The 27903-nt window shown below is 41.4% G+C and overlaps 3 protein-coding genes and 1 long non-coding RNA gene across 5 annotated transcripts in view; 2 read left to right on the top strand and 2 right to left on the bottom strand.

Annotated features, from left to right (window-relative positions):
* USP54 (ubiquitin specific peptidase 54) overlaps positions 1-24740 on the top strand; it is a 60272-nt gene extending 35532 nt beyond the window's left edge. Inside the window, exons 14-22 of one of the 2 annotated variants that reach the window (XM_040624615.1) lie at positions 1224-1357; positions 3414-3581; positions 6069-6188; positions 7110-7305; positions 9301-10697; positions 17339-17457; positions 17776-17916; positions 21445-21631; positions 23412-24740. In XM_040624615.1, the coding sequence (XP_040480549.1) occupies positions 1224-1357; positions 3414-3581; positions 6069-6188; positions 7110-7305; positions 9301-10697; positions 17339-17457; positions 17776-17916; positions 21445-21631; positions 23412-23971 (3022 nt within the window). In that variant the 3' untranslated portion in view covers positions 23972-24740. The remainder of the gene's footprint in view (positions 1-1223; positions 1358-3413; positions 3582-6068; positions 6189-7109; positions 7306-9300; positions 10698-17338; positions 17458-17775; positions 17917-21444; positions 21632-23411) is intronic. The other variant, XM_040624616.1, reaches the window with a different exon arrangement.
* Positions 162-5717, bottom strand: LOC103667826. Its single transcript, XR_569874.2, has 5 exons — positions 5071-5717; positions 4618-4721; positions 1427-1579; positions 527-721; positions 162-273 (listed from the first exon to the last, which is right to left on the bottom strand). It is a non-coding gene; the product is annotated as an uncharacterized LOC103667826 (long non-coding RNA).
* LOC121101292 lies at positions 7312-27874 on the bottom strand. Its single transcript, XM_040624614.1, has 2 exons — positions 26651-27874; positions 7312-7494 (listed from the first exon to the last, which is right to left on the bottom strand). The coding sequence occupies exons 1-2, from the start codon at positions 27311-27313 to the stop codon at positions 7462-7464; spliced, it is 696 nt and encodes a 231-aa protein (XP_040480548.1). The 5' UTR covers positions 27314-27874; the 3' UTR covers positions 7312-7461.
* PPP3CB (protein phosphatase 3 catalytic subunit beta) overlaps positions 26648-27903 on the top strand; it is a 51650-nt gene continuing 50394 nt past the window's right edge. Inside the window, exon 1 of the mRNA XM_040624609.1 lies at positions 26648-26663. The gene's annotated coding sequence lies outside the window, so the exon portion shown is untranslated. The remainder of the gene's footprint in view (positions 26664-27903) is intronic.

A 27903-nucleotide genomic window follows, 5' to 3' on the forward strand; every position in this document is an offset into this window, starting at 1 on the left:
TTCCACATATAAGTGAAATCATACAGTATTTCTCTTTCCCTGATTTATTTCACTTAGCATAACAGTACCCTCTGGGTCCATCTATGTTGTCGTAAGTGGCAAAATTCCATTCTTTTTTATGGCTTCGTAATATATGTGTAAACATACCTTATCTTCTTTTCCATTCATCTCTTAATGGACACTTAGGTTGCTTCCATATCTTGGTTGTTGAAAATAATGTTGCAATAAACATGTGGGTGCTCTGTCGACTTTCTATGACAACAGCACCCTCTCCTGGAAGAAGGAGCAAAGATTTGAGAAACAAGAGAGCTGTATTATACGTAAAATAATTATTTAGTAAATAACTTGTAATGGAAGAATTCATGAATCAAAACATAGTTCTATGATCAGAGAGAAAATACAGTTGTTATTTATTCTTTCATTTAGGATAGTTTTTTTAAGGGTTACAGGGATTCTGTGTTTTATAAGTCAATGATATTCATAATTCCAAAAGATAACAGTGATGATTTAATAGTGCTCATTGTACCTTGTTCTTAGGGCCCAGTTTGGTTAAATTTCAGATCTTCATATGTTGTTTCTACTGAGTTTCCACAGAGGCAAGTTTCTTAACAGAGTTGCTGCTTTGCAAAGAGTGATTATATCTTTTACAAGGGTGATGATCACATCCTCATTTTTTCCCACTGCTTATCCCTTGACATGGGATCCAGAATTGTCCAATCACCTGTTGAGGTTTACACATGAGAAGATGGCTATAAAGGCATAAGAAAGAGGAAGGCAATCATATGAGAGCTTATGTTTATTAATTCATTAAATAAATTTTGTGCCAATACTGTGCTAGATGCACAAAATGTGAATAAGGTAAGATAAGATGGGGGAACTATTTTCAGAAGTAGTTTAGCAGATACTTTAACTATATATTATTTTGATTTTTTTTAAAGATTTTATTTATTTGAAGATTTTATTTGTCAGAGAGAGAGAGAGCGAGCACAAGCAGGGGGAGCAGCAGGCAGAGGGAGAAGCAGGCTCCCTGCTGAGCAAAGAGCCTGATATGAGACTCGAACCCAGGACCCTGAGATCATGACCTGAGCTAAAGGCAGTTGCTTAACCGACTGAGCCACCTAGGAGCCCCTGTTTTATTGTTTTTTGAGGGAATTTAGTCTTAGGAATGCTGCAAGTTATCACCCTTCTGATGTTTTCAGTAAACTCTGGTTTGTCTTTTGAAGGGATCCAAGTACTAAGAGATCAGCTGGGTTGGCACCTTCCTGGCGTCACATCCCAAAGTCTCACAGTAGTAGCATACTGGATGCAGACTCCATAGCATCCAGGAGTAGCTGGACAAAGAATCAGCCTCTCTCAGGTAAGCAGAAAGACACTGGCTTTGGAGGACTGGATTTGACTGCCAATTCTATTTGGAAAATAGCCTTACCTGAGCACATTCGAAATTAGAGGACAGTTGTACTTTAAGTTTTCCATCAGTATTTAAATATGGAGGCATTTGAGCCATTCCATCTTTGGACTTATCTATTTTTTGTTCTTCATCATGGCTTGCCTGATGGTTCTTTCCAACTTGGGGAGAGCCCTTGTGGGAATAAGAAGGAACAGAAATATGGTGAACAGTGTTAGTAGCACCGGCAATCCTCAGAAGAATAAGTTCTTGGGTTTTTTTCCTTGGTATGGAAGAAGCCTCATGAGAATGGATTTCTTATTGTTTAGTTGTATGGGTTGAGATGCCAAAGGGAGACACAAAGGCTATGGGCATAACTGGGGAATAAGTAAGTCAAACCTATCCTTATCCCTGCCTCTATATCCTGTCCAGTATCCCTGTTTTCTTTTCCCTTCTTGAGTGTGCTTTTTGTCCTCAGACTCTCTCCTCCTTTTTTTTTTTTTTTGAAAGAGCACACAAGCAGGGGGAGGGGCAGAGGGAGAGAGAGAGTCTTAAGCGGACTCCACACTGAGCGCCGAGCTCCATCTCATGACCCTGATATCACAGCTTGAGCTGAAACCAAGAGTCAGATGCTTAATTGACTGTACCACCCAGGGGCCCCTTGATCCTATCATTTTAGTCTGGCACAGAACAAAAAATTTTGTCTGGTAATTTTGATCATTCATTTAAAAAATTACTGAAGTAAAAATAAGTCCAACAATTTAGTAACCTCACCTTTCCCTCTTCAAATTGAAGGAACTAGTATTATCATCAGGATATATATATTTTTCTACATTTTTTTTCCATGCCTATACAAGTGTATAGATAAGTTTATTACCACCATTTAAAAAAAAAAATGAACACCTGAGTGGCTCAGTCAGTTAAGCATCTGACTCTTGGTTTTGGTTCAGGTCATGATCCCAGGGTCTGGGGTTGAGTCTCACATCAGGCTCCCTGCTCAGCAGAGACCCTGCTTCTCCCTCTGCCTGCCGCTCTCTCAATGCTCTCTCTCTCTCTCTGACAAATAAGTAAAATCGTTTTAAAAAAATAAAATGAAGCCATACTATGCATATTATTCTGTCACTTGATTTTTCACTTATATCACAGACATTCTTTTAGGTCTGTTTGGTTCCATCTATGAACATTTATAAAATTGAATTTTTATTGGATATTTTACAAACTTTTTTTAAAAGATTTATTTATTTTTAGAGAGAGCAAGCAGGTGAGGGGAGAGGCAGAGGGAGACAGGAAGGACTGTCAAGCAGATTCCCCGCTGAGTGCAGAGCCTGCCACTGGGCTCAGTCTCTCAACCCTGAGATCATGATATGAGCTGAAACCAAGAGTCCAACGCTTAACTGAACCACCCAGGCGCCCCTACAAACTTTTTTTACTGGGTATTTTACAAACTCTTTAAAGAGATGTTGGAAGTTAAGGCTGAGAAATTGACTTGCTTGAAGATTCCCAATGAGTTAGTGGCAACACATAGCTGAGAATGCTGTCTAATGGTTAAGAGCATGGATTTTGAATTTAACCTGTTTGACTTCAGTTCAGCTCTACCATTTACCATCTTTGTCACCTTAGGCAAGTTATTTATTTATTCTCTTTGTATCTCTGTTTCTTCATTCCTAAAATGTGGGTAATAATAGTATCTACTTCATAGGTTGCATGAGAATTAAATGAAATAAAAAGAATTAAATGAAATAAAAGTGCTTAAAACTGTGCCCATCACATAGTAAATGCTCAACAAATGTTAGTTTTCACATTGTTATTGTTGTAATAAAGCTGCTCAATAAATAGTTTACCATCATCATTATGATTCATAGCCCAGATTTCACCGTGAATCTGATGTGGAAAGCACTGTCCAAAACATGAACTCCAAATTGAATCAAGAGTTCCAAAGGAAAGGCAGTGCAGTGGCCATAAATACAGCAGGTGCCTAGTCTTAGTTATGGTAATGTGACAATTTCTCTTCTCCCTTGCTTGTTTTCAGGTGGGGAGATATCTTCCAAAAGCGAACTGGATGAACTGCAGGAGGAAGTGGCCAGGAGGGCCCAGGAACAGGAACTTCGAAGGAAACGGGAGAAGGAATTAGAGGCAGCTAAAGGATTTAATCCTCATCCCAGCCGCTTCATGGACTTGGATGAACTGCAGAATCAGGGTAATTGTTGTGAGCATAGGTTGTAGCTGATGGGGACAGAGAGAGAGAGAAAACAAATATTCAGGCTTGTAAATTCCTGTCTTCTGTTTAGCTAAGTTGTATTTCATCATAATTCACACATTTTAGTGAGAACTAGTGAAAGCAGGAGGTGACAGGCACTGATTTTGGGCTCATCTATTGAAAGTCTATAGTTTAGAGACAGGATATTGTTCATGAAAAATATTTCCCATGAACATCTGTAGAAGGTGTAAATAAAACTAGTCACAATTCAGAAACAGCGGAACAGGGCAGTGAATGAGCCACACTGATGAGGGAAATTCTACTTGCTGGGCAGAAATATACCCTTGAAATTGCCCACCTAGAGCTTCAAGGAAGTAGGTCTATCAAACAGGTTGTAAGAACACAAAGCTTGATTGCCTTTGATCCTCTGATGATTCATTTCCCAATCTGATACAATTTTCATGGACTTTACAAGGCTTCCCCAACTGCCCCAAACTAGTTACTTTTTTCCTTCAGCTGCTTTACGATGTCATTTTGTACCAGGAGAGACTAGTCTTCAAAATAGGAGTTTAAAAAGACTGAGGTATATACTGTAAATAGACTCCTGAAACTTATATCTCTGTTTTTCTTTCTATGAAATGAATTTATTGTTCTTATTATTCAGAATCCCCAGATGTAACAAATTATGCTACAGAAGTGCAAAGAATAGGAGTCAGTGCTGTTTTGGGTGGTTGCTTTCTTGCTGACCACTTCCCACTTTTTGTCAACACTTAGAGAAGCTTAGTGGGCTAATTTGGGGCCTATTTTGGGACCATTTTTCTCCTCAAATTTTACTATCTTTTGATTTGAGGCAATTGTTTCTTTATATTTCCCAAGGCACTGTATCTGTTTCCAAATTAGTTTTAATTTCCTAGTTCCTTAGTTGTCCCTACATTTGGATAGTCTTCTTTTCCTTTTCATCCTCAAGCTATGTCACATTTGGGTCTCAGGTTTATATTGTTTCTGAAGGAGGAGTCTTGTCATCTCCTTTCCTTACCTTTTTTCCTTCCTCTATTAATTGGGTAATACATGAAAGTTGAGAGAGAATCCTTCTGGCCACATTTCATTGTGAATTCTCCATACACTTTGATTCGCAATCTCCTGGAAGAGCAAGGAATGGAATACTAAGATTCTAGAAGATTAGAATTAAAAAAAAAAAAAAATCTTGTATAGTGATGATCAACTATAGTCTGCCTATACATCTGTAGAGAACTTTTTTTAAATGGCTCTCACTACTATCTCTGATGGTAAAGATTGTATAGATTTAGTTGATGTCAAATATTATGAGAAAACTTTAGGCCTGGAGGGTGGGGTACCCATATCTCTTGGTGGGCCTGAATGCCAGGTTTTTCAGTACCAACTTAACTACTTCCACTGCCTACCCATTGCTCTCTAAAAGCCACGGTGAATTAAGGAGTGAATGTTAGGGGTTTGGAAGAGCCTTTCTTACCATGTCCAGCTGGAGGTAAGTGGAGGATGGGGCCATTATGAGAGAAATGACTCTGACATTTCGATATTTTTCCTTGTGAGCTTGTGGAAACTCATCATTAATCCCAATCGTGGGTGAATTTACAATACGGCTTATTACCAATTTATGGTTATGAGTGAGTAAAAGCCAAGGGGTACATAAACTTGAGTGTTCTTTTACAAAAGTTGCCCTTACAGTACTTTCTTGCTTTTTCATCTGGCACTGTATTTGAACTCTTCTGCGCCTGCTTTGGTACACATTTGCTTTCAGAGGAGGAAGGAATATTTCATGCTCACAGTATGGGAAAGTGACTGTTGCAGTCGGTTTGGCGAGCAAGGATATGATGAAAGAAAATACCTAGCACTGCTGATGAAAAGTGTGTCCTTGCAAATAAGCAACAAGGGCATTTCAACTGCCCTGGTAGATATATTGAGGTTAGGAACTGTAGAGCAACTGTACCCAAGAGGTGTACTAATTTTCCAGTTGAGGGTGGCACAGAGAGGACTGTGAATTGATGTAGGAAAGAAGTTTTACAGATGACTTTCCACAGAGTTGTGAAGCCACTTTTGCCTTAACACAGCAGTAGAGGTCTCCATGGAGGTCTGGGACATTTTGACACTCGTTGGCAAGATGTATCTTGTTGCATTGTGGAAAAACAGATCAGTTTCAGGCATAAGAATCCACCCTTCTGCTGTAGAGAATACTTTATTCTTTTCTTGAGAGTCCCCTTAAGAGCTCTTGGAATTGGAATACGTGGTGGATAATGACATACTCCTCTTTCATGGCCTTGGCAATGTCTTGGCTAAGGCAAAAACGGATGTCCTACTTGTTTCAGAGAATTCTTCATAGCCGTGGAGAGTTAGAATAAGGGTAGATCAAAGGCTCAGCAGCAAGGAGCTATGTGCACTGAGGGGAAACATCACTACATAGAAAAAGTTGGAACGAACTGTAATGAAAATGAAAAGTGCTGGCCCTTTCAGGGAGGAGTGACGGCTTTGAGAGGTCCTTGCAAGAGGCAGATTCAGTGTTTGAAGAGTCGCTGCATCTGGAACAGAAGGGAGACTGTGCTACAGCTTTGGCTTTCTGTAACGAAGCTATCTGTAAGTAACTCTCACTGCTACAGCTATGGCAATTTTAACTAACTTCGTGATAGGTATCGTTAGAGTCATCACTCAGATGGGATGAAAACACCTTTAAGTCTCCTCACTGTCACTCTCCCAAACTGAGGTCCTTTAGGCTATCTTTGCCCTTCAGATTTCTAAGGGTGCCACGTACTATTGCTGTGGCCTATGGATATTTACTGGAATAACCTCAGCCGGAGTCCACAGATGAACTATCCAGCCATGCCTACCTTCTTATCCCAAGATGAAGTCAGACCTCAGATTTGAGGTTAGTCTGCTCTTTCTCTAGAAACTGACTAGCTAGGTGGAGCTTATGGCAAGAAGAAATGAGTATATTGACTTCGACTTCCCAGGCCTGTGACTTTGCACCGCATATTTGATTCGTTTCTCTCCTGCTTTCCTGGTATGCTGCACCATAAAGTTACAGTGAAGGACTAAAGCTTAGAATTTGTATCTGGTTCTTAAATGTGACCCACAAGAAGCTGTGTTCTGTAAAGACAGATGCAGATTTGGATCTTATTTCTGCTGTTGGCTGTCGGGAAGGGGAAGTTGGGAGCAAAATGTGGAGACCAGAGTCGGACAGGTCAGTTGCAAAGGACGAGAGTGGCAGTCTCTAAGACGGAAGCACCAGTTTCTCTTCCTGACTCATTTTAGTTTTAGCTTTTTGTTTGTTTTTTTAAATTCGAATTAACCTGTTTGGCCTCCATGGCTTCCATGAATGTTCCTTAGAGCCAGAGCCAGCTCTGTACCCTGGACAGTATGTGCATGGTCCACGCCTTGCATTCCTGCTGCATATTTTGAGTTTTACTGCATATCTTTGCTCATTTTTGGTTCAATTTTATTTTTATTTTTGTTTGTATTTTGTGTTCTGTTTCTGCTATATTTTCTTTTGCATTTTAGCTAAACTAAGACTTGCCCTGCATGGTGCCAGCTCTAGCACTCACAGCAGAGCCCTAGTCGATAAGAAGTTGCAAATCAGTATTCGAAAAGCACGGAGCCTGCAGGAACGCATGCAGCAGCAGCAATCATCGCCGCCGCCGTCGCAGCCCTCAGCCTGCTTCCCCTCACAGGGGGCGGCCCTCCCTCAGCCAACAAGGTAGTGCCTGGGATCCACTGTAGTTTATGGACACTAGGGGAGGAAGTGACCATGGGTGCTCCATAGTCAGAGTTCTCCTTGTCTTGGTGACTACAGAGGACAGAGAAGAGTCCTCTGGAAAGATTTTCTTCTCGGGTCAGACATAAGGCGGAAAGCTCATCCCACTGCTGGTCCTTTTCTTAATAGTTCCTAGAAAGATACAGAAAGTATGGCATAATAAATAGACCATTTGTCCATATTTCCTGTGGGTGAATTTGTCCCTGGACTTGTGTAATAACATGATTATTAAATTTGTACATATTGTGTTCTCAGACATGGCAATCTGAGCTCTATTGCAATAGAACCATATGGTTTGTTTTGGGGATTTCAGTGCTTCCTGTCTCTGGTGGAAGCAGAGAAAGCCGTCTTTGCTCTGATTGAACCATAGAGAGGAGACACAAAGATTCCCTTTGTTTTGCTTTGCTATGGGCAGCAATAGGAAAAAAGTCCCTGGGGCCACTGATGTAGTTTTCACACTTTAGCTCTTGAATTTGGTTCTATTTAAAATACATAGATTTAAGTTAAAATTCATTTTGGCCATTTAATAAGCCTGAGTAGTTCTCAGAATATAAATATTATAAAATAGCTAAAGTTTATTGAACATTAAAAAAAAAAGATTTTACTTATTTATTTTTAGAGAGAGAGCAAGTGAGAGCGAGGGAGGGCAGAGGGAGAGGGAAAGAGAGAATCTCAAGGACACTCCACACTGAATGCAGAGCCCAATGCAGGGCTTGATCCCATGACCCCAAGATTGTGACCCAAGCTGAAACCAAGAGTCGGACGCTCAACCGACTGAGCCACCCAGGCACCCCCATTTATTGTACAGGCGCTAAGCTAAACACTTTCTCACGGTAACCTTAGGAGATAGGGACTGTTACTTAGTGATATTTTATAAATGAGGAAACTCAAGCTCAGGGGTATAAAATACATAAGATACCCAAGATTGCTCAGCTAGTAAGTAGTAGAGGCGTGGACTTCAAATCCAGGTCTGTTTCATTCCATTAGGTCTTCTCCATAAGTATAATGATATATTCTCCATAATGTCGTAAGTGTGACTGGGTGGCTATCCCCACGAAAGATGATAGAATATTATCATTCAAATTTAATGCTAATAGCTGGGATCTTCCTTTTTCTTCTTTTCTCCTACAGTATACTCTAGTAGTTGAATGCTGATCTGAGAATCTGATGAGAGATATGTTTTGAATATAAGCAATTTAGGCAGCTAAACTCTTTGTAGAAAACTTACACCACTTGATGTATGTAATTGAGGCTTTTGTTTAAGTGCTTCTAACACTGAGTTTTTTAGGTCAGAAATACAAAACAATTAGTAAGAAACCTAGTAAATGCAGTTAATTTCTAGTCTTACTCCCAAATCTCAAGAGAGTCATAGTGCATTACTTTGAGAAAATATCTCCGTGAATAATACAACCAAATCCAGATTATGAAAACACACTTGAAGTGGTTGAATTCTGTGTAATCCCATGAACCCAAATTATCCTATACTCTGTAAATGTGCCTTTTGGTTCTTTTGGCTGGTCTGCCTCTCAGGACCCCCAGGTATGAGTGATTTCTAGGCTTTGCTCACCTTCCATGTCATCTGCATGTGGGATTAGCAATTTTTGTTTTTTAATTTGCTAGAAGAATATGATTGGAATGGGACTTCAGAGGCAGTGAAGAATATTGACAAGGACTTCACTTAATATTACTGTGTGCAGCTTTGGTGAGGGCATTGGATAAAGAGGATTAATATTACCTATTGCTTGGGTGTGAGCTGACCATGTGCCTGCCTTCTCTTGTGAACCTCTGAACTGTCGACTCTACTTGTGCTTGTCTTTCTGTTTATTTTTACCATTCCCTTTGTGGATTGCTAGAAATGGGAACCAAATGAACAGGTCTTTTTGTAAGTGATTTTGTCATTTAAGGCAGCTTATGACTGGCTCTCTCCATTTATTTCAGTGAACAGCCTATCCCGCTCCAAGTATTGTTAAGCCAGGAGGCTCAACTGGAGCCCTGCACGAATACAGAGTTTGGGGCCAGTTCTTTCATCCACTCACCTGCTTCCTGCCATGAGTCACACTTATCACTATTCCCAGAGTCATCTGCCCTGTCTGCCCCACAGCACAATTCCCCTAGTAGGTCTGCCTCAAACCTTCTGACTTCAGTTGAGGAGGACAGCATTGACCCCTCTGCACTCCACAGGCAGGCCTTACCTAAAACCCCAGGGAGGACTGAGAAGAATGCTCATTATGGTTGGGAACCATTGGATGTACCAGAGGGTAAGCTGCAAGGCTACAGGGGTGACAACAGCAGCTGTACCAGGTTCCCCGCACAAGAAGGAAGAGGCATTGATCAAGAACAGCGATTCCAAGAAAAGAGGGATCCTGCTGTCTCATCCCAGGTGATGCCTTGGTCACACTCAACTGGAACAGATACTTCTGAGAGAGGAGATGTACACAGCCTTGGCTGTGGTCCTTCAAGTTCATCAGTTCAGCCCAGCCTTCCCCTGTACAGGGCCTGCCACCCCGTAATGCCTGCTGCTTCCTCACCTATGCTTCACTCTCCTGATACTGTGCAGAAAACTAACCAATGCCTCCAAGCCAAAAGCCTCAAAACTTTGTTGACTTCAAAAGTGGATGCAGGCAGTGAGGATCCCTATAGGCCAGAGTTTCCCAGCACAAAGGGGCTTGTCCGCTCACTAGCAGAGCAGTTCCAGAGGATGCAAGGTGCCTCCACAAGGGATGGCACAGGTTCCCAGGATAGAAGTTTGACAAATAGTCTAAGGAAGAACTCTTCCCCTTCTGACTCTAAGCCTCCCTTCCTACAGGGTCAAGTGAAAGGCCACTGGCCTTGGGCAAAACAACAATCCTCCTTGGATGGTAGGGACAGACTACCTTCCTGGGAAGAACCTGCTGATTATCCTTCTCTTGCCTTGAACTCTGGGCTGCCTAATAGTGAAACTTCTAGGGGAAGACAGCCCAGGTTGGCAGAACCAAGCATGAACCAAGGAAAGCCATCTCAAGTGAGAGATGCTAGGCCTAAGGAACTAGGCAGCAGTGTCGACTTGGGGACTTCCTTGCCTTTGGACTCCTGGGTGAATGTCACAAGGCTCTGTGATTCTCAACTTAAACATGGGGTCCCTGGGCCAGGAATGAAGTCCTCCCCCCATGATTCCCATACCTGTGTAGCCTATCCAGAAAAAAACCACATCCTTTTGCATCCACATTGGAACCAAGACACAGAGCAGGAGACCTCAGAATTGGAGTCTCTCTACCAAGCCAGTCTTCAGGCTTCTCAAGCTGGCTGTTCTGGATGGGGGCAGCAAAATGTGGCCTGGCACTCATTTAACCAAACAGGTAAGAATGCAACCATGGGCAGGGGGAGTAGGGGGACATATAAAAGCTGAAAGTGAGAGGACAAGATTAGAAGAGGGTTTGTACTCTGTCCAGATAACATCCCCAGCTTAGGAGGTGGTAGCAGATCTTCTGACTTTATTCATAAAGACTTTAGGACACAAGAGCTAGACCTTTTTCTGGCTAGAGTAGAATCAGCAGGGTCTAGTTTCCTCCTTCTAAAGGAAGAGATCAATGAGTATATGCCCAGGGCTTCTGCAGTATGCAGTGCTAAGGAGTAGTTCATAGGTTTTTGAGAGGGACTTAGCATGAAGTAGGGGAGGCTGAGAAGAAAAGTCATCCTTCTATGGTTTAGGAGCTGAACTAATCCAAGATCCAGCTTCCAGATCCAACTTGCAACAAGAGTGTCCACATGGAGCCATATCTCCCAATGTGGCATTTCCAGATCATACTGAACCAGAAATATCACGAGCTTCCTTGACCCCTCAGGAAGTACCAGGTGTAGAATTTTCAAGATTGTATGCCCGTAGGATTCCTGTTCACTGACTACCCCTTAGATTATATTGTGTGAAGAATGATGTCTATGCCTTAAACGTACTTCACAGACTTAGTTCTGGAAACTGAAAACATAAAGAATATTTATAACTTAGATTGATGTACTTGAGAACTCCAAACCTAACTATTGTCCTGGTTACATCATTAACTGTCAGCATAAATCTGGACAAGTCACTTAATATCCCATGGCTAAGTTTTTACATGTAAAATTAGAGAGTGGGTTCAATGATTTTTTTTTAAAGATGCCTTCAAACTCTTAAAATGATATATATGATTCTGTAAAATTGAACTCAGAGAATTTTATCTTTAGTTCGGTATGACAGTTTCCATAACAGTACAGGTTCCTTGCATGCTGCCAACTGATGTTTAAATACTGCCATACAAGTATTTATTGAGTACCTAGAAGCTGTTCCTAGAAGCTGTTGGTGGGGGGAGATCACATAAATATAAGATTTGATATTAAGGTATGTTTTTTACATGGGATGGGGCAGTATGGGAAGATTCTAAAGAATGAGGAAAGGCTCGCATCTACCTCAATTAGCTTCCTGTGTGAGGGAGAAAGAATATGCAAATGTCAAGTATTTTCAGAATAATAATAAATGCATATAAAAGAATATATTGCAATGAAAATTAAACTAACTGAATGTCAAGCATTATATTACCCCTCCCCAAAAAGCAACAAACATAAAAACTCTTACATTACCCAAAATAGGAAATTTTTCATTGTAGATACTTTTTTTTTTTTTAAAGATTTTATTTATTTATGTGACAGAGAGACAGCCAGCGAGAGAGGGAACACAGCAAGGGAGTGGGAGAGGAAGAAGCAGGCTCCCAGTGGAGGAGCCTGATGTGGGACTCGATCCCATAACGCCGGGATCACGCCCTGAGCCGAAGGCAGACGCTTAACAACTGCACTACCCAGGCTCCCCTCATTGTAGATACTTTTGAAAATATATAAAGTAACAAAAATCATTGATAAGCCCATTCCTAATTTCATGAGTTTATTTCTGGCTTTGTTTTTTTATGCATATATACTATATATTTATTTTGTTTTGATTTTACAAGCAAATCGTTACAATATATGTATGTAGTTTATTCTCATGATATTTTTACATTATAGCCATGAGCATTTTCCCTTTCTTTTAAGGACTGGCAATATGCTGCATATGAATGTACCGTAATATATTCAACTATTTTACTATACTTTATATACTTACAATTTTTAGATAAATAGATGATGAATACCTTTATATGTAAGTGTTTGGCCACAATTCTGATGAGCTTCTCAGAATAAATTTTTAGAAGGATAATAACTAGCCGAAGGTTTGTATACTTCTAAAAGTCTCTTGATATGTACTGGTAAATTAGCCTTCAGGAAGATTATACTTCTGAAAACAATTTGAAAAGAGTACCTACTAAACATTATTTTTTTGCTTAATAGTGAACAAAAATTAATTTTAAAAAATCCATCTGATGAGTCCTCAAAGTCCTTGTCAAACCAAACTAGCCTTTATTTTGACCTAAAGAAGTGATCAGGTGGAATAAATCAGGAAGTAGGTAATGAAGGGAAATGCCAATTAGATATGTATGTATATGATAGAATATATCTTTAGTGGAGTCCCTCTTTATCTTATTGTAAAGCATTTTTTAAGTACCAAGGTACTTTCTCCCCCCAGCTTTATTGATATAATTGACAAATAACATTGTATAAGGTTAAGGTTTGACACGTAGATATTGTGAAATTACCACAGTAAGGTTAGTTAACACAACCATCACCATGGATAAATTGTAGTTTTTTTGTGAGAACTTTTAAGATCTACTGTCTTAGCAACTTTCAGGTAAATAATACAACATTATTAACTACATTCACAATCCTATACATTAGATCCCCAGGATTTATTCATCTTATAACTGGAAGATTATATCCTTTGACCTCACCTCCCCATTTCCTCCACCCTCCAGCTGCTGCCAACTACCATTCTGTTTCAGTGAATTTGTCTTTTTTTAGATTCCACATATAAGTGAAGTCATGTAGTATTTGTTTTCCTCTGACTTATTACTTAAAAAAGAAAAAGCTTTATTAATAAATAATTTACATACCATACAATTCACCTACTTAATATGTATAATTCTGTGTTTTTTAAGTATATTCACCTACTTAATATGTATAATTCTGTGTTAATTTTAAGTATATTCACAGAATTGTCCATCCATCACCACAGTGAGTTTTAAAGTGTTTTAATCACCCTGTGGGGTGCTTGGGAGTGTCAGTTGGTTAAGTGTCCAACTCTTGATTTTGGCTCAGGTCATGATCTCAGGGTCGTGAGATCAAGCCCCATGTTGTGCTCTGTGCTCAGCGTGAAGTCTGCTTGAGATTCTCTTTCCCTCTCCCTCTCCCTCTCTACTCTCCCTCCCGCCCCGCACAGGCTCTCTCTCTCTCAAATAAATAAATAAAATCTTTAAAGTGTTTTCATCACCCCAAAAAGAAACTCAGTACCCATTAGTAGTCACTCCCTATTTCCCCCTATCCCTCGCTCCTCCAGCCCCAGGCAACCTGTAATCTATTTCCTGTCTATAGATTTGCCTGTTTTGGACATATGATATAATGGAATCGTACAGTATATGGTGTTTTGTGACCAGATTAATTTTGACATTATGGTTTCTAAAAAGTTACATAAACATTGTCCTTGACCTATATTTCTAAATTTCATAGAATTTTGGAGTCAGGCAGATACCATCTTAAAAATAACTTTTTGTTATAGAAAATTTCAATTATATTTAAGAGTGATGAGTAAATGTTACAATAGCCCTCCAGTAAGCTAGTACTTATCACTAGCTTCCACAGTGATTATCTTGACCAGTTATCAACATATGGCCAATTCTGATTTACCTATAGCCCCCCCTTTCCCCTCCCTACTGAATTATTTTACTATTTATTTATGTATTTATTTATTTATAAATGTTTTATTTTATTTATTTATTTATTTCCTTAAGTAATCTCTACACCCAGTGTGGGGCTGAAACTCATGACCCCAAGATCAAGAGTTGCACACTCCACTTACTGAGCCAGCCAGGTACCCCTCTACTGGATTATTTTAAAGCAAATTCCAGACATTATATTATTTCATCCATAAATAGTTTGGAATGTATCTCTAAGAAATAAAGATTCTTTTTTTAAAAGGCAAAACTATAATATTATTATACCTAGAAAATTAACGATAATTTTTAATATAATACAGTAACTAGCCAGTATTCACATTTTTTCAATTGTCCCATAAATGTCTTTTCACAGTTGGTTTATTTCAAATTAGGAGTCAAACAAGATCTACACTTTGCATTTTGTTGATTTGTCTCAAGGCTTTTTTTAGCCTATAAAATTCCTGTCTTTTTGTCCCCTTAGCACTTATTTATGGAAAAAATTTGGTCATCTGAAAAATCCACATTCTAGATTTTACTAATTATATTCTAGTAGTTTTTTCTTTTTTAAAACATGTTCTTCTACCGTTTTTTTTTTGTTTGTTTGTTTTATTTTATTTTGTTTTTTTGTAATCTGGTAGTTAGGGCTAGAGGCTTGATTAAAGTCAGGTTCAATTTTTTAAAAATTTTTATTTATTTAAGTAATCTCTACACTCAATGTGGGGCTTGAACTCATTACCCCAAGATCAAGAGTTGTGTGCTCCTGCAACTGAGCCATCCAGGCAACCCTCAGTTTTTTTGTTTTTAATAAGACTATTTTAGAGGTAGTACTTTGTATTTCTTTTTCTTTTTTTTTTTTAAGATTTATTTATTTATTAGAGAGAGAGAGTGCATACGTGCATGAACAGGGGGCAGCAGCAGAGGGAGAGGGGGACAGAATCTCAAGCAGACTCCCTGCTGAGTAGGGAGCCTGACATGAGGGCTTGATCTCAGGACCCTGAGAGCATGACCTGAGCTGAAATCAAGAGTTAGACATTTAACCCACTGAGCCACCCAGGTGCCCCTATTTTGTATTTCTTGTATCAGGAAGTGCATGATGTCTGGTAGTCTTTCTTCTTGTTACTGATGAATCTTGTACTGATGTCTACATGAGTAGACATCATCTTAACTGTACCTTCTATCAAATCCATATATCTCCTCAACAGTACTCCTTAAAGGTTCCCAGCTTTACCTCTGGTGAAATATCTTTAAAAGAATCAGTCTATTCCCTTCAGGAGGTTCCAGTGGCCACCTCCTTGTCTAGCAATCAGACTTTATTAGAAGAACACCACATTCTAACCAATATGGCTGTAATTCTTAAATCTGGCTGCCCATCATAGTCACCCAAGGAGTGGCTTTTTAAAAAACACAGAGAAATAATCTTATATAAATGGGATGACAGCACATGTGTTGTTTTTATTGTAGACATTTTCTTGTTTATCTCTACTCCTCTTACATAAATTCCTACCTTTTATCCTCCACCTTTCAGGTAATAATCTAATGTGCATATTTCTGTATTTTTCTGTTCATATAATCCTATGTAGATCTACACATACAGTGGGGTTTTTTGCTTCAGGATAGTATTACAGATTTTTTTTTTCCTTTTAACTTAACAATCCTTCATGAAAATCCCTCCAAGTCATCTAGTTTAACTCAATTCATTCTTTTTAGCGAGTGACTGGGCATATTTGATATTGGAGATACCTTCGTGTATTTAGCCATTCTGCTATAGGTGGGCATTACTTTATTTCTAGTTTTTTGGCCACTACAACTAAGCCTTAGTAAACTGGTATTTTTGCTTCTTATTCCTAGGAGTAGAATTGTTGGATAAAAGGGTAAATCATATTTTCAATTTTAATGGATATTTCTAAACAGCTTTTTTTTTTTAGGAAGACTATAACGTTTCAAATTTCCTTCAACAATGTTTGGGGATATTCTCCTATACTTTTCAGGGAAGCCTTTTGTTTTATTTATTTTTTAGATTTTATTTTTAAATAATCTCTACGCCCAAATCTTAACCCGGAGATCAACAGTCACATGCTCCACTGACTGAGCCAGCCAGGTGCCCCTCGGGGAAGCCTTTTAAAAAGAAATATTCCCAGGCTCACCACAAAGATTCTGATTCAGCAGGGCTGTGGAGAGAGAGAGGAATCTGTATTTTTAAAGTTCCTAGATGAATCTGAGGTGGTATTAGAACCTCTGTACCAGGAAATACTAAAAATAATATCTTTGCTTGGTATCAGGAATATCCTCCTTTAGCCAGATACATGTATTAGGATCAGAATATCAGATCAAGACATGAATTGGTGATAGACATGTACATTAAATGTAGATCAAGGGCATGTGCATTTTCCGAATGGAAGGCTTAATTAGTTGTATTGGGGCGAGCCTCTTGGGAGTCACATATCTAGTTTGGAGCAGTTCTTAATAATCTAGCAAGATTTTGAGGAAGAGATAAGCATTAGTGATTGTTTAGGATTTAAGCAGTCAGTGATCGAGAGAAGCTAATGGGGAAATAAAAGAGCTTTACACATATAAAATGTTGTTGAAGAGTTCCTGCTCATAGTAATAGGAAGTGAAATCAAGAGATTTGAATTTTAATTCTGATTAATCTATTTACTACCTTTCAGACCCTGGAACTCATTTTCCCGTTACATAAAATGAGGAGGTTTGATAGATGATTACTATATTCATTTCAATTCCTAAGTAGACTGAAGAGAATGTTCCCTTGGTCATCACAAACACTCTAGAGAACAACTATGTTGGACAGTTTCCTCTGTATATATTTTAAGTCTTGGGCACAAATCCAACCTTCAGAAGCAAAGCTGATTGTGTTTAAAAAATTGAAATGAAGCAAAATGGGGATATTCAGCTGTCTTTCTGCAGAGCCCCTTTTGTACAAGTTCTTCAAAGCCTGTGTTCTGAGACCCTTGTTGGCCTATGGGAAACTATCCATTTCTGAAACTCCTCTTTCTACATTGCAGGAGCACATCTCCATTCAGTTCAGGGATACATATTTGTTATTTCATGAAAAGAACTCCTGAGGTTTGTTTGTTTGTTTGTTTGCTGTCAGGCTGAAGTTAGGCTGCAGGAGAAGAGATGGCTTCAACTTGTATTTATGTTTTCCTCCTCAGGCTCTGCAGATGGTGTGGGGAGGAGGTTGCACTCAGCCCCTGGCCTTGGTCTCTCAAAGACCCCAACAGCAGAAATGGAGCACAGTCTCCATGAAGCCAGCACAGTGCCTGCTTCTCAGGTAGCAGCCTCAGGTCCTACAGTGCTGACATGGGGTGGTGTGTTGGGAAAGGAAGTGTGGAAAGATATGAGTGGTAGGGTTGGTGGTAAGGCAGGAGCATGGTGATGTGGGGCTGTTGGAAGAGAACAAGTTCTATGATTGGACTTCTTTTAAGTGAGAGGAGATTGCCACATGGCCACTACCTTTCAAATACATTTAATTCAGGTCTTTCGTAGTGAGGTCTTACCTATTTTCTCTCATACCCCTGGGGACAGGGTCTGTGGGAAAACCATAGGTCTGGTGTTTCGTGTCTGCCTGTGTGTGTCTATGTGTTTGAAGGCTGCACCTTGCCGAGGCCCCAGGAGGGAATATGGGGAGGATGATCAGTATGGTGCAGAGAACTTTCACCGCATCTCACGCAGTCTCAGTGGCACCGTTATCTCAGAGAGGGACGAGGCTCCAGTCTTTTCCCACAGTTTTGTAAGTAGAATCAGGGTCTATCTATTCAGAGCACCCTCTTTCTTTTGCTAAGGTGAAAAAACAGTGTAGGTGGAGGGGCAGGGGAAACTAAAAGTTGTAATTTGGGGGAAAGTCATGTGCACTCAGCAAACATGATGACACATAGTCATTACTTTATTGACACACATTTTGTTGGAGCCCAGAGGAATGTCCCTTCCCTGTAGCAGTTCTGGAAGGTATATTATAGGGTTCCCTAGAGTGAGAAGAGTCCTAGTAGCCTGGTAGCCTTGAGTGTCAGAAGTAATGGCTGCTGATTGGGTCAAAACCCATTGCACTAATCAAAGGAAGGAGGGAAGACATGGGATGGGGTATTGTTTTTGCCTTTTCCTCCCCACTCCAGTATAAGACTGAATGGGGTCCAGTATGCTTTCATGCTAAAATGAAGCGTGTGCATTAGTAAGAAAAGGAAAATGATTTAAAATCTTCCTCCTGAGGCTTTTCATATGGAATCTATGTAGTGAAAGGGACAGGGACACCAAAGTCAGCAGAGATCAATAACTCAAATATTTTTAGTGGCTGGGTTTATAAATTATCCTTTTGAGAATTTCACACACTTGCCAAAGGCAAGTTGAGTTTTGATTACAATGGAGGTCAGGATGCAAAGCTCCAGTGTGTTAAAGCTTGTTCACCAGGTCAGTTCAATCAAAATTACAAACCAGTTTTAAATACATGATATAAAAATTAAAAGGTATAAAGGATATACAGTGAAAACTAATTCTCTGTCCTACTAGTCTTTCAGATCCAGTTTCCCTCCCAAGCAACAGTCATTTTTTCCAATTTATTGTTCAGAGTTTCCTAAACAACTCTAAACAGCTTGCCATTCTTTTTGGGAAAGGTGGTTGTTTCTGCCTAGCATTTGTTCTCATGTACTGTTAGTGAATTTAATGGAAAATTGTTATTTTTCTAGGGAGTTGGCTTCCTTTCTCCTGACTTCTATATCATTCATTTATTCACTGATTCATCCTTTTAAACAAATGCTTATTGGGCTTATGTTCTAGGTATTGTGCCAGGTGCTGGGGATACAATCGTGAGTTAGATGTAGTCCCTGCTGTCATGGCCTTCACAGTCTATCTGCGGAGACAGATAAAGAATTATAATATGATAGGATTTAATGCTATGGAAGCATAATAGAAGGGACATCTAAACCAGATTTGAGGGATCAGGGAAGGCTTCCTGAAGGAACTAAAACAAATATAGCAGGTAAAGGAACTTGAAGCAGATATTCACTGAATCAAAAGCAGCTCATTTGGTATGGCAGGATTAGATTCCGGTGAGGGAAGGACAGTGTTGACAAATGAGACTGGAAAGAATATAAACAAGAGTCATATCATGAACCACAGTATGGAGTTTGGGAGGATAGAGAGAAGTGGACATGTTGGAGAGCCAAAGAGGAAGTAAAAATCATTGGGACTTGGTGACTGATTGGATATGGGGAGGGGAGAATCAAGGAGAATCACCCCATGAATTATGGGTTGATAATGATGTATTTGAGGGAAGAGATATGTATAATTTTGGATATATTATGTTTGAGATACCTGGTAGGCCTTTGGATGTGACACTTTTTTACTTGAAGTCAAGATTCAAGAATCATAGCCACTGAAAAGAGGAAAAGAATATTGTGAAAAGAGGAGAGCAGCCAGGACATATCCCTGATGAGTATCATATTTAAATGGTTCATCTGAAGAACGCTTAAAGGAGTGAGGACCAGAGAGATAAAAGGGAAGCCAGGAAAACGTGGCGTCACTTTCTTCTGTGCGGAAGAAAAGAATAGTTGGCTGTGTCACATACTGAGAGGATTGGCACCTGGTTCTTGGGCTGTACGGTAAATGCCTGTTATGTACACCCTGCTGTGGTAGGTGCTATGAGCATACACTGATGAAATAACACAAATTCTGCCCTTGAATAACTTACAACTTAGTTAGGAAATAAGATATACTGGTATATAGATTATTGTATTTATTATTTATTTGGTGCCTATAATGTTCCAGTTCCTGTTGAGAGGACAGTATTGGGTTCTGTTGACAGTATTAGGAATACCGGAGTAAAAAGAAATGTATTCTATCAGGAGAGAAAGACAATAAACAAGTAAACCCCAGATAATGTATAATTGAGAAGAATAGAACAAAGCAGGGGAGAAGGAGTAAAGAGGTAATAGTGGTTATTTTCAGGGCTATTTTTGATAGAGTAGTGAGGGAAATCAGCTCTAAGAAAATAATATTTGATGAGAGACCTCAGTAATATGATGGTGTGAGCCATGGGAAGACTATTCCAGTTAACAGAAACAGTAAGTGAAAAGGCCCCCTGAGTTGGAATGAGCTTGGTGTGTTTGAGGAACATGAAGAAAGTTATAGTGAAAAAGGCACAGGAATGGTAGAGATAAAGTGAGAAAGATCAGGGCGCCTGGGTGGCGCAGTCGTTAAGCGTCTGCCTTTGGCTCAGGGCGTGATCCCGGCATTCTGGGATCGAGTCCGACACCGGGCTCCTCCGCTGGGAGCCTGCTTCTTCCTCTCCCACTCCCCTGCTGTGTTCCCTCTCTCGCTGGCTGTCTCTCTGTCAAAATAAATGAATAAAATCTTGGAAAGAAAAAAAAAGTGAGAAAGATCAGGATTGCTATCACATAGCAACTTGCAGGCCACAATAAGGAACTAGCAGGCCTGGAGATAGGAAGATCAGATTGGAGGCTGTTGCAGTGGTCCACTTGAGCTTAAATATGAAACCTGTAGGTAGAAATGATATTTCTTGACAAAGGCAACTAATGGAATCATGGATGAGAAGTGCAAAAGTAAGGGCATTGTCAAGGGCAAGTCATCATTGAATTTAGATGACTTAGGAAAATGTGGTACCAACAGGTGGAATTTGGAAGGATGTTGGTTTGATTTTGTACATCTTAGTGTTTTAGGTGTTAAAGGGGATATTTCTGAGACTTTGCCACAAAAGTGAATGACGAGTGGAGTACAGAACAGGGCACAAGCATCAGTGGTTACAAACTTGACTGGCAAGAGAGGAGACTGGAGTGTAGCAGTGACAGGAGAGAAGGTAGAGTAGTAGAGTTCTTGATTGTACATTGAAAGAGATACATTTTTAGTTCCCAGTATTTAGAGAGTGTACAGAATTTTCTTTTTCAGTTTCTTGGGCTTTCCGATTTTTTTTCTTTCTTATTTTTCTGTTTTTAAATTCCTGTCTCGAACTGATTCTACTGTTAGCATTAAAGAGTTTGCCAGAGACCTAGATGGTAGGGTTGGGAAGATGAGGGCTATAGAGAGACAGGTTAAAGGAAGAAGATCTGCCGTTCCATGTTTCCAGTTCGTAGTAGTCTGGATGTTCCTAGAGGGGCTGATGGAAAGAGTAACGGAGTAAATTGGGTCCCTGTACAGAACTAGGCATATTATCCCTCCATCTCTCCCTTTTTGCCTCACTGTGTTTACCTAGCCATATCCAGCTGTGTGTTAATCCTCATCTTTATGTTTTTTTGTCTTGTCTCACTATAAGGATTCATCAAATGCGAGGAAAAAGCTTTTGGAAACCGGGCACCGTTGTTCCAGCTCCTCTTCCCTCCCTGTCATCCATGACCCTCCTGTGTTTCTCCTTGGTCCCCAACTGTACCCACCCCAACCACAGTTCCTGTCCCCAGATGTCTTGATGCCCAGCATGGCAGGGGAGCCCCATAGACCCCCAGGTAACTCTCCCCAAATCTAATTATCATGTGCCATAATGTGGTACTTTTCCAGAGACAACCTAGAAAGATCAAATCAGTACACCTATGGGGGGGGGTGGAGTCCCAAAGTAGGTAGTAATGGGATATGAATTACCACTTTAAGATCAAACATTGGTCAAGATGAATTGTGATTGAATCATTACTTGGTTAACATGGTTGTCTGGTCTAAATCCTTAGTCTAACTACCCAAGAGAATGAACACATCTATCACGATAAGATAAGCTTTTAAGCGACCAAGGGGAGTTAATACCCAGTCTTTAGGATCCTCCCAGAACAGAAAGTATCGTATCTATTAGCTAGTTCCTCTTCTGCTATCCTGAGTCTCAGCTGTGGCATTGTCTAGAAGGACAAGGAGTGAATGGGAGACCTGGAGAGACCCTGTGTATGGAATACCTGTGCCATGTATACAACCCAGACAATCTTGGGGAAGGTGGATAGCATCCTTCTGGCTTTCTTTCACCCTCCATAGTAAGATTTGCTACTTTTCTTCCTCATGAAGAGGCTGAGTCTACTTAAAGCCCGGATTCTCATTGGGAAAGGGAAGGTACTACTGGCATCTAGTGAGTGGAAGCCAGGGATGCTGCTAAACGTCCTACAAGGCACAGGGCAGTTTACCTCCATGACCCCCCCCCACCCCTCCAAAAATAGTTAGTATCAGCTCAAAGGATTGGTAGTGTTAAGGTTGAGAAATCCTGGCTTACACATGCAAATGCCCTGGGGCAGGGTGTGGTTGTGGTTTTAGAACAGATGGTAAGAGTAGTATTACTGATGTGTTCACATTTTAGGGAGGTTTAGATAAGCAGGGCTTCTGGGTAGATAACTTCCTATTACTCAATGGAGCAGCCAGGTAGCCACCCCTCTCTTGCTGTTGTTAGGGGCATCTGTTGTATCAGGCAACGTTTAGTGTAGCCTATTCTGCACTAAATGCTATAGTGAACATAGGGGAGAAAGAAGGCAGCTCTCTGTTCTTAAAGAGCTCAGAACTGCAATAATCAGAATATACATACATACAAGAGTATACTGCAGATGTTGATGGGTTATAAAATAAAGAATGGAAAGTATTTTTTAGATTTTTTTTTTTTCAGGACGCCTGGGTGGCTCAGGCAGTTGGGCATCCAACTCTTGATTTCAGCTCAGGTCTTGATCGCAGGGTCATGAGTTCAAGCCCTGCATTGGCTCCATGCTGGGCGTGGAGCCTTCTTAAAAAAAAAAAAAAATAGAAGTGACTTTTTAAAATTATATATTTTGTTTCTTAAGTAAAGGGGAATTAATGTATAGAAAAGGCATTCCACACTGTGTATGTGGTAGGAGTAGTGTGAACAAAAACAGAGATCTCAGGGACTGAGCAAGAATGTAAGCAGAAACAGATTAACTGGAGTGAAAGTACCATATTAAGAAAAGCAGAGTGATGTTTTGGAGTGGTGGCTCTAGGAGTAGAGTTGTTACAGTGAGAGTATATATTTGTAATATTAGGGAGCCATCCATGGGTAGGGGGTGAAGGAAGTAGAGTGAGGTAGAAGTATGGCAACATTTGCCCAGGTTGGAGGTAAGAGACTTGATTTTGATGTATATTAAGAATTTTTAAAAATGAGATTAAAAGCAAAGCTAGGCTTCTTCTTTCCCTTACGTGTATGCTCTTATGGCTATGGGGAGTTGAGAGGAACAGTCAAGAACGGTCCTTTGGGAAGGAGAATGGTTTACTGAAGATGCTTAATCTTTGGGTTTCTTTTTCTCTTCCCAGGAACTTCAAGAAGTGTCCAGCAGTTTCTGGCTATGTGTGACAGGAGTGAAACTTGCCAGGGGGTCAAGTACCCAGGAAGAACTCTGAACTACCAGAGTCTCCCCCATCGTTCCAGAACAGATGCCTCTTGGGGGCCATGGTCAGAGACCAACCAGCATATTGGGGCCAGATTCCCGAGTACTCCAGCGTGCAAGCCTCAGCTGACACACACTGCCACACTCCCAGAAAGGCGCCAGGGCCTTCAGGTTTCTCATGCTCAGTCCTGGGGGGATCTTTTCCATTCTTTCTCCCACCCTCCCATTGTGTACCCTGTGTCTCCACCATCAAGCAGTCTTCATGTACCCCTGAGGTCAGCTTGGAATGTGGGTCCTGTTCCTGGGTCTCGAGCCCCTGGTCCTCGAAGAGTAGATATGCCCCCAGATGATGACTGGAGGCAAACCAGTTATACTCCACAATCTGGGCACAGGAGGACAGGGGGAGAGGAGTTTCTCTTTGTTCTAGCAGATGCTCCTGGGAGAGAGCAGATAAGGACAAGGGCCCTGCAGCACAATAGGTGGTAAGAGTCACCCCTTTCCTTTCCTGGAGCCACAGCTTTCTCTGTTAAACTGTACTGTGGAGGAGTTAGCACCCTGCATCCCTACCAGGGTTGTGCTAGTCTCATCTCAACATAGAGTTGGCAGTTTCTCCTAGGGGTAACTGGAATCCCTAACAAGACCTGGCTCCTTGAGAGGAATATTTGAAATTCCCATTTCCATTCACCTAGCAAAAGGAAGCAACTGCCATTTAGGGCTTTATTTGAGCCACTTTAAAGATGAATCCATATTACTCTGGACATTAGCCATTCCTTAGGATCTTAAGGTCACCATTTGATTCCTGGATCCTTTATGCCCCCACCTGCACCTGAGCCTTCATCCTCTGTTCCCTCCTATACTGCCAACTTCTGTTCTCTGTTTTACCCACCTATTCTTATTACCTGAACTTCTGCCTTCCCTATACCCTATCCTTGGAGGGGCATGTAGCTGTGTGGTCATGGTCCTGACCATATCATTCAGGGCAGCCTACGTGCCCAGGTATTATGGACTGTCAGCCTTCCCTGTGCCCCCAAACCTTAGGCCTAGAATGCAGAGCTGCCAACATAACACTTGTCCTTCTGAACAGATGGAGTCAGGCACACTAATACACCTTCCTGTCCTCAGCAGCAGAGCCATTACTGCCACTTGCTCAGTCACTGTTGTAAACCCTCAGAGTCAGCTAAACTATTTTAGGGCCAAACATACTGTTTTTGTAAAGTATTTTTCATTAATAAATCTTTAAGATAGTTGTATTTAATTCCTTGTCATTTGGTTGTCTATTTAATGCCTTTTGTATGCTCTTGCTCTTTTAAGGGTTGGGGGAAAGGCCTGGATAAGCAAAAAATACCAATTCCCAGTGGCCTGGGGCTCCCAAAGAGCCATGGCACAAACATATATATATATATATGTGAGTGTGAGCATGTGTGTGTGTGTATGTGTGTGTGTGGCTTTTGAGTGAAGGTGAGGAGCTAAATAGTTTAAGGATAGTTGAAGGATATATACTGAAGGTAGGAATCAATGGGCCCCTAAAGTGGAGTGACTTTCCTTGTTATTATTGCTGCTAGTATTATTTATTCCTTTCCTGCTAGGAGGCACTCAGTATATTACAAGCTTTCTTTTTTCCTCCTTAGGGTGATTTTCTTGGGATTCAGACCCTCTTAGAAACTCACTCCTGATCTATGTACTCTGGGTGCTCTCCTTCTATAAGTTTGTGATGTGCCTTCTATTCCTTCCTTGTTCTCTTCCCATGGCTGCCCCTCCCCTTGCCTTCCTTGTGGAATTTCTGCACTTCCTCTGGTGGTCCTCAAATCTTTGAAGCAGGTGGTTATTGACAGTGAAGTGGAACAATTATTGCTCAGAAAGATCCATTTTCACCTCTGCCTCATTCCTAAATTCTCCCTCTAAAAGATATTTTGTGGGCTCCCTTTTCAAAGAATACCCTTTGGACACTTTCCTGCTCTTTTACCTCAGGTCTCAAATCATTGAGATTGACAGAAAGAAGAGGTAGAAAGGTGTTCTTTGAGACCTTTGGACCACTGCTTACCTAATTAACATCATCCATTATGAACAGATTCTGAGCACTTCTACTATTCAGCAGGAGGACGGGCAGGAATTTCTCACCCCATTTGGATCCTATGTCATCAAGACATAGATCTCAGTGGACACACACGATTCAGTACATCTCTTACTGTCATATACACACCTAATAATTATTGACTGAACAGTCAATCAGTTCTTGTTCCACTAACCCCTTTCCCATGAAGGTCCATCCCTATAAAGTTTCCATAAGTTACCTGGGCTCAGATTGTGTATGTGCACAGAAGTACCATATGAAGTATTTCTTATGAAAAACTAATTTCCAATTCTCTGTATCTCTGCCTTCCAAATCTCTATTTTCTGAATGGATCGAGAGGGAGACTGTGTCCTTCTCAGGTGAATTCTGTAGACTGAACATCTCTTGGTGTCATCCCTTCCTTTCCCCTTACCTGCTTTGATTCTTAACCCTTGGAGGCTATTCTGCTCTAACTATATTTTAACCCTGTACCTTCAGACTCTCGACAGTTCCAGGCTCTAAACATAAGGGCCAGCTTCTCAAACTCCATTTTGAACAGTCACGTCTCTAGAACTTACAATGCCCCGTCTGTTTTCCTGTCCGTTACCAACCCAAGTACCCAGATTTGGTAGCCAAATTGTTATACATTTTTTTCTCTGTTAGTAGATTCCGAGGTTTAAGTCTCCCCATCGTACTAGGAGCTCCATGAGAACCAGCGTCATGTTTCTTAGCACTCATTCACTGCAGCTACCAGCAATAGATAGCCCTCCCTCTTCACTCTCTATTGTTTCTGCCTGCCCAGAATTTTAACCTGATCCCTTGGCCTCGTCCTGTTTCTCTCTCGGCCTCAGTAATTTTGCCCAGGTCCCTAGAGTCTGCCCCGCCCCCGCCCCCGCAAAGCGCAGTGCATGCCGGTCTTAGCCCCTCTGTAGGGAAAGAGGGTCCGCCATGTTCCCCGGCGGCGCCGCCGCTTGGCTCTGGTAGCCGCCGCCCCCGCCCCCAACCCCGCCCGGCCCAGCGCCTAGCCGAGCCCCGGGCCCAGCATGGCCGCCCCGGAGCCGGCCCGGGCTGCACCGCCCCCACCCCCGCCCCCGCCGCCCCCTCCCGGGGCTGACCGCGTCGTCAAAGGTGAGAGGTGGACGAAGCCCTGGGGGCCTGGCCTGAGGAGCTGTGTGTGAGGGCGGGCGAGAGACCGTCCCCTCCGGAGCGGGCCCGGAAGGGCGGGCGAGTGACTGGCTGCCTCCCTTGGGGAGTGGCCCCTGGGCGGGCCCCTGCTGGGCTGGGCTGAGTCGGTAGCGGCGACTCCGCGGTCTCTCGCATGCCTTCAGGCCCGAGGCGGGGGTTTCGCTCTTGAGGTCTCCTAGCCATAGGGGTGAGTCTCCTAGCCGCAGTGACCCCTCTTCTTTTTCTCCTGGGCCTGTCAAAGCGGCCCAGAGGCCGCGATTAGCTTCCTGCCCCGCGACAGCTGCATGCCTGGCTTGCCTGGGCGGACCGAGGGGCTTGGAGACCTTCAGCCACGCGGGGCCGGGCGATAAGCAGTCAGAAATCACCTCGGTTTTGGCCCACGCTTGCTCCCCAGTGACAGCCGTCAGCCCGATTCGCGCCGAGTTAGCGCCAGCCGCAGGGGTTCGCGCTTGGCCCTCAGGTGTCACTCCACGCGGAAACTGGGGGAACCATGTGGGATTGGACAAGGGTGAAGAGACGAGGCAGGATTTGGGGGCCCCGGCTTTAAGTGCAGAATAGATGGAGAAAAGGCAGCATAAAAGAGGAAAAAGCATTTACTTCGCAAACCGGTCAACACTGTTTGGTCAAAGGCCAGAAGGGGTTACCCCTCACCTTGCAGAAAAACACCCATAGAAGAGAAAATTAAATATTTCTCGGCTGAGGCAGAATTTATGTATGTTTACCGACAACAGATCAGCAGATTAATTTAAAATAGAGATATTGAGGGTAAATTGTTGCTTAAGATTTCCATGCTCTCTGGGAGAGCCCATCAACTTCAAACACCGCCGTGGAGGTGAAAAACAATCTGAAATGATTTTTCTTTACTGTGTAGCTTGGTCAATAAATTGACATCATTTTAGGATAAAGTTTTCTTTGTTGTATTACGTTTATTTTTGAAAGCTAGATACTTCTTTTACTTATTTATTTTCATTCAGCTTCTCAAATATACTGGCACAATGTTTAAACACTGTTAGTCCAGTTTTTGAAATTTGACTAGATATGTTTCCATTAAAATATTTAAAAACAAGAAAACCTTTTTCCTTTGTGTTTTTTTATTTTAATTTATCAATTTGAGCCTCCTTTAATAATAACACTGATTTGTATCCGGGCTTGTGTAGACAATTTTTAAAAATTAGTAGTATAT

Source organism: Ursus maritimus, unplaced genomic scaffold (genome assembly GCF_017311325.1).
Source record: "Ursus maritimus isolate PB19 unplaced genomic scaffold, ASM1731132v1 scaffold_7, whole genome shotgun sequence".
Classification (NCBI taxonomy): Eukaryota; Metazoa; Chordata; class Mammalia; order Carnivora; family Ursidae; genus Ursus; species Ursus maritimus.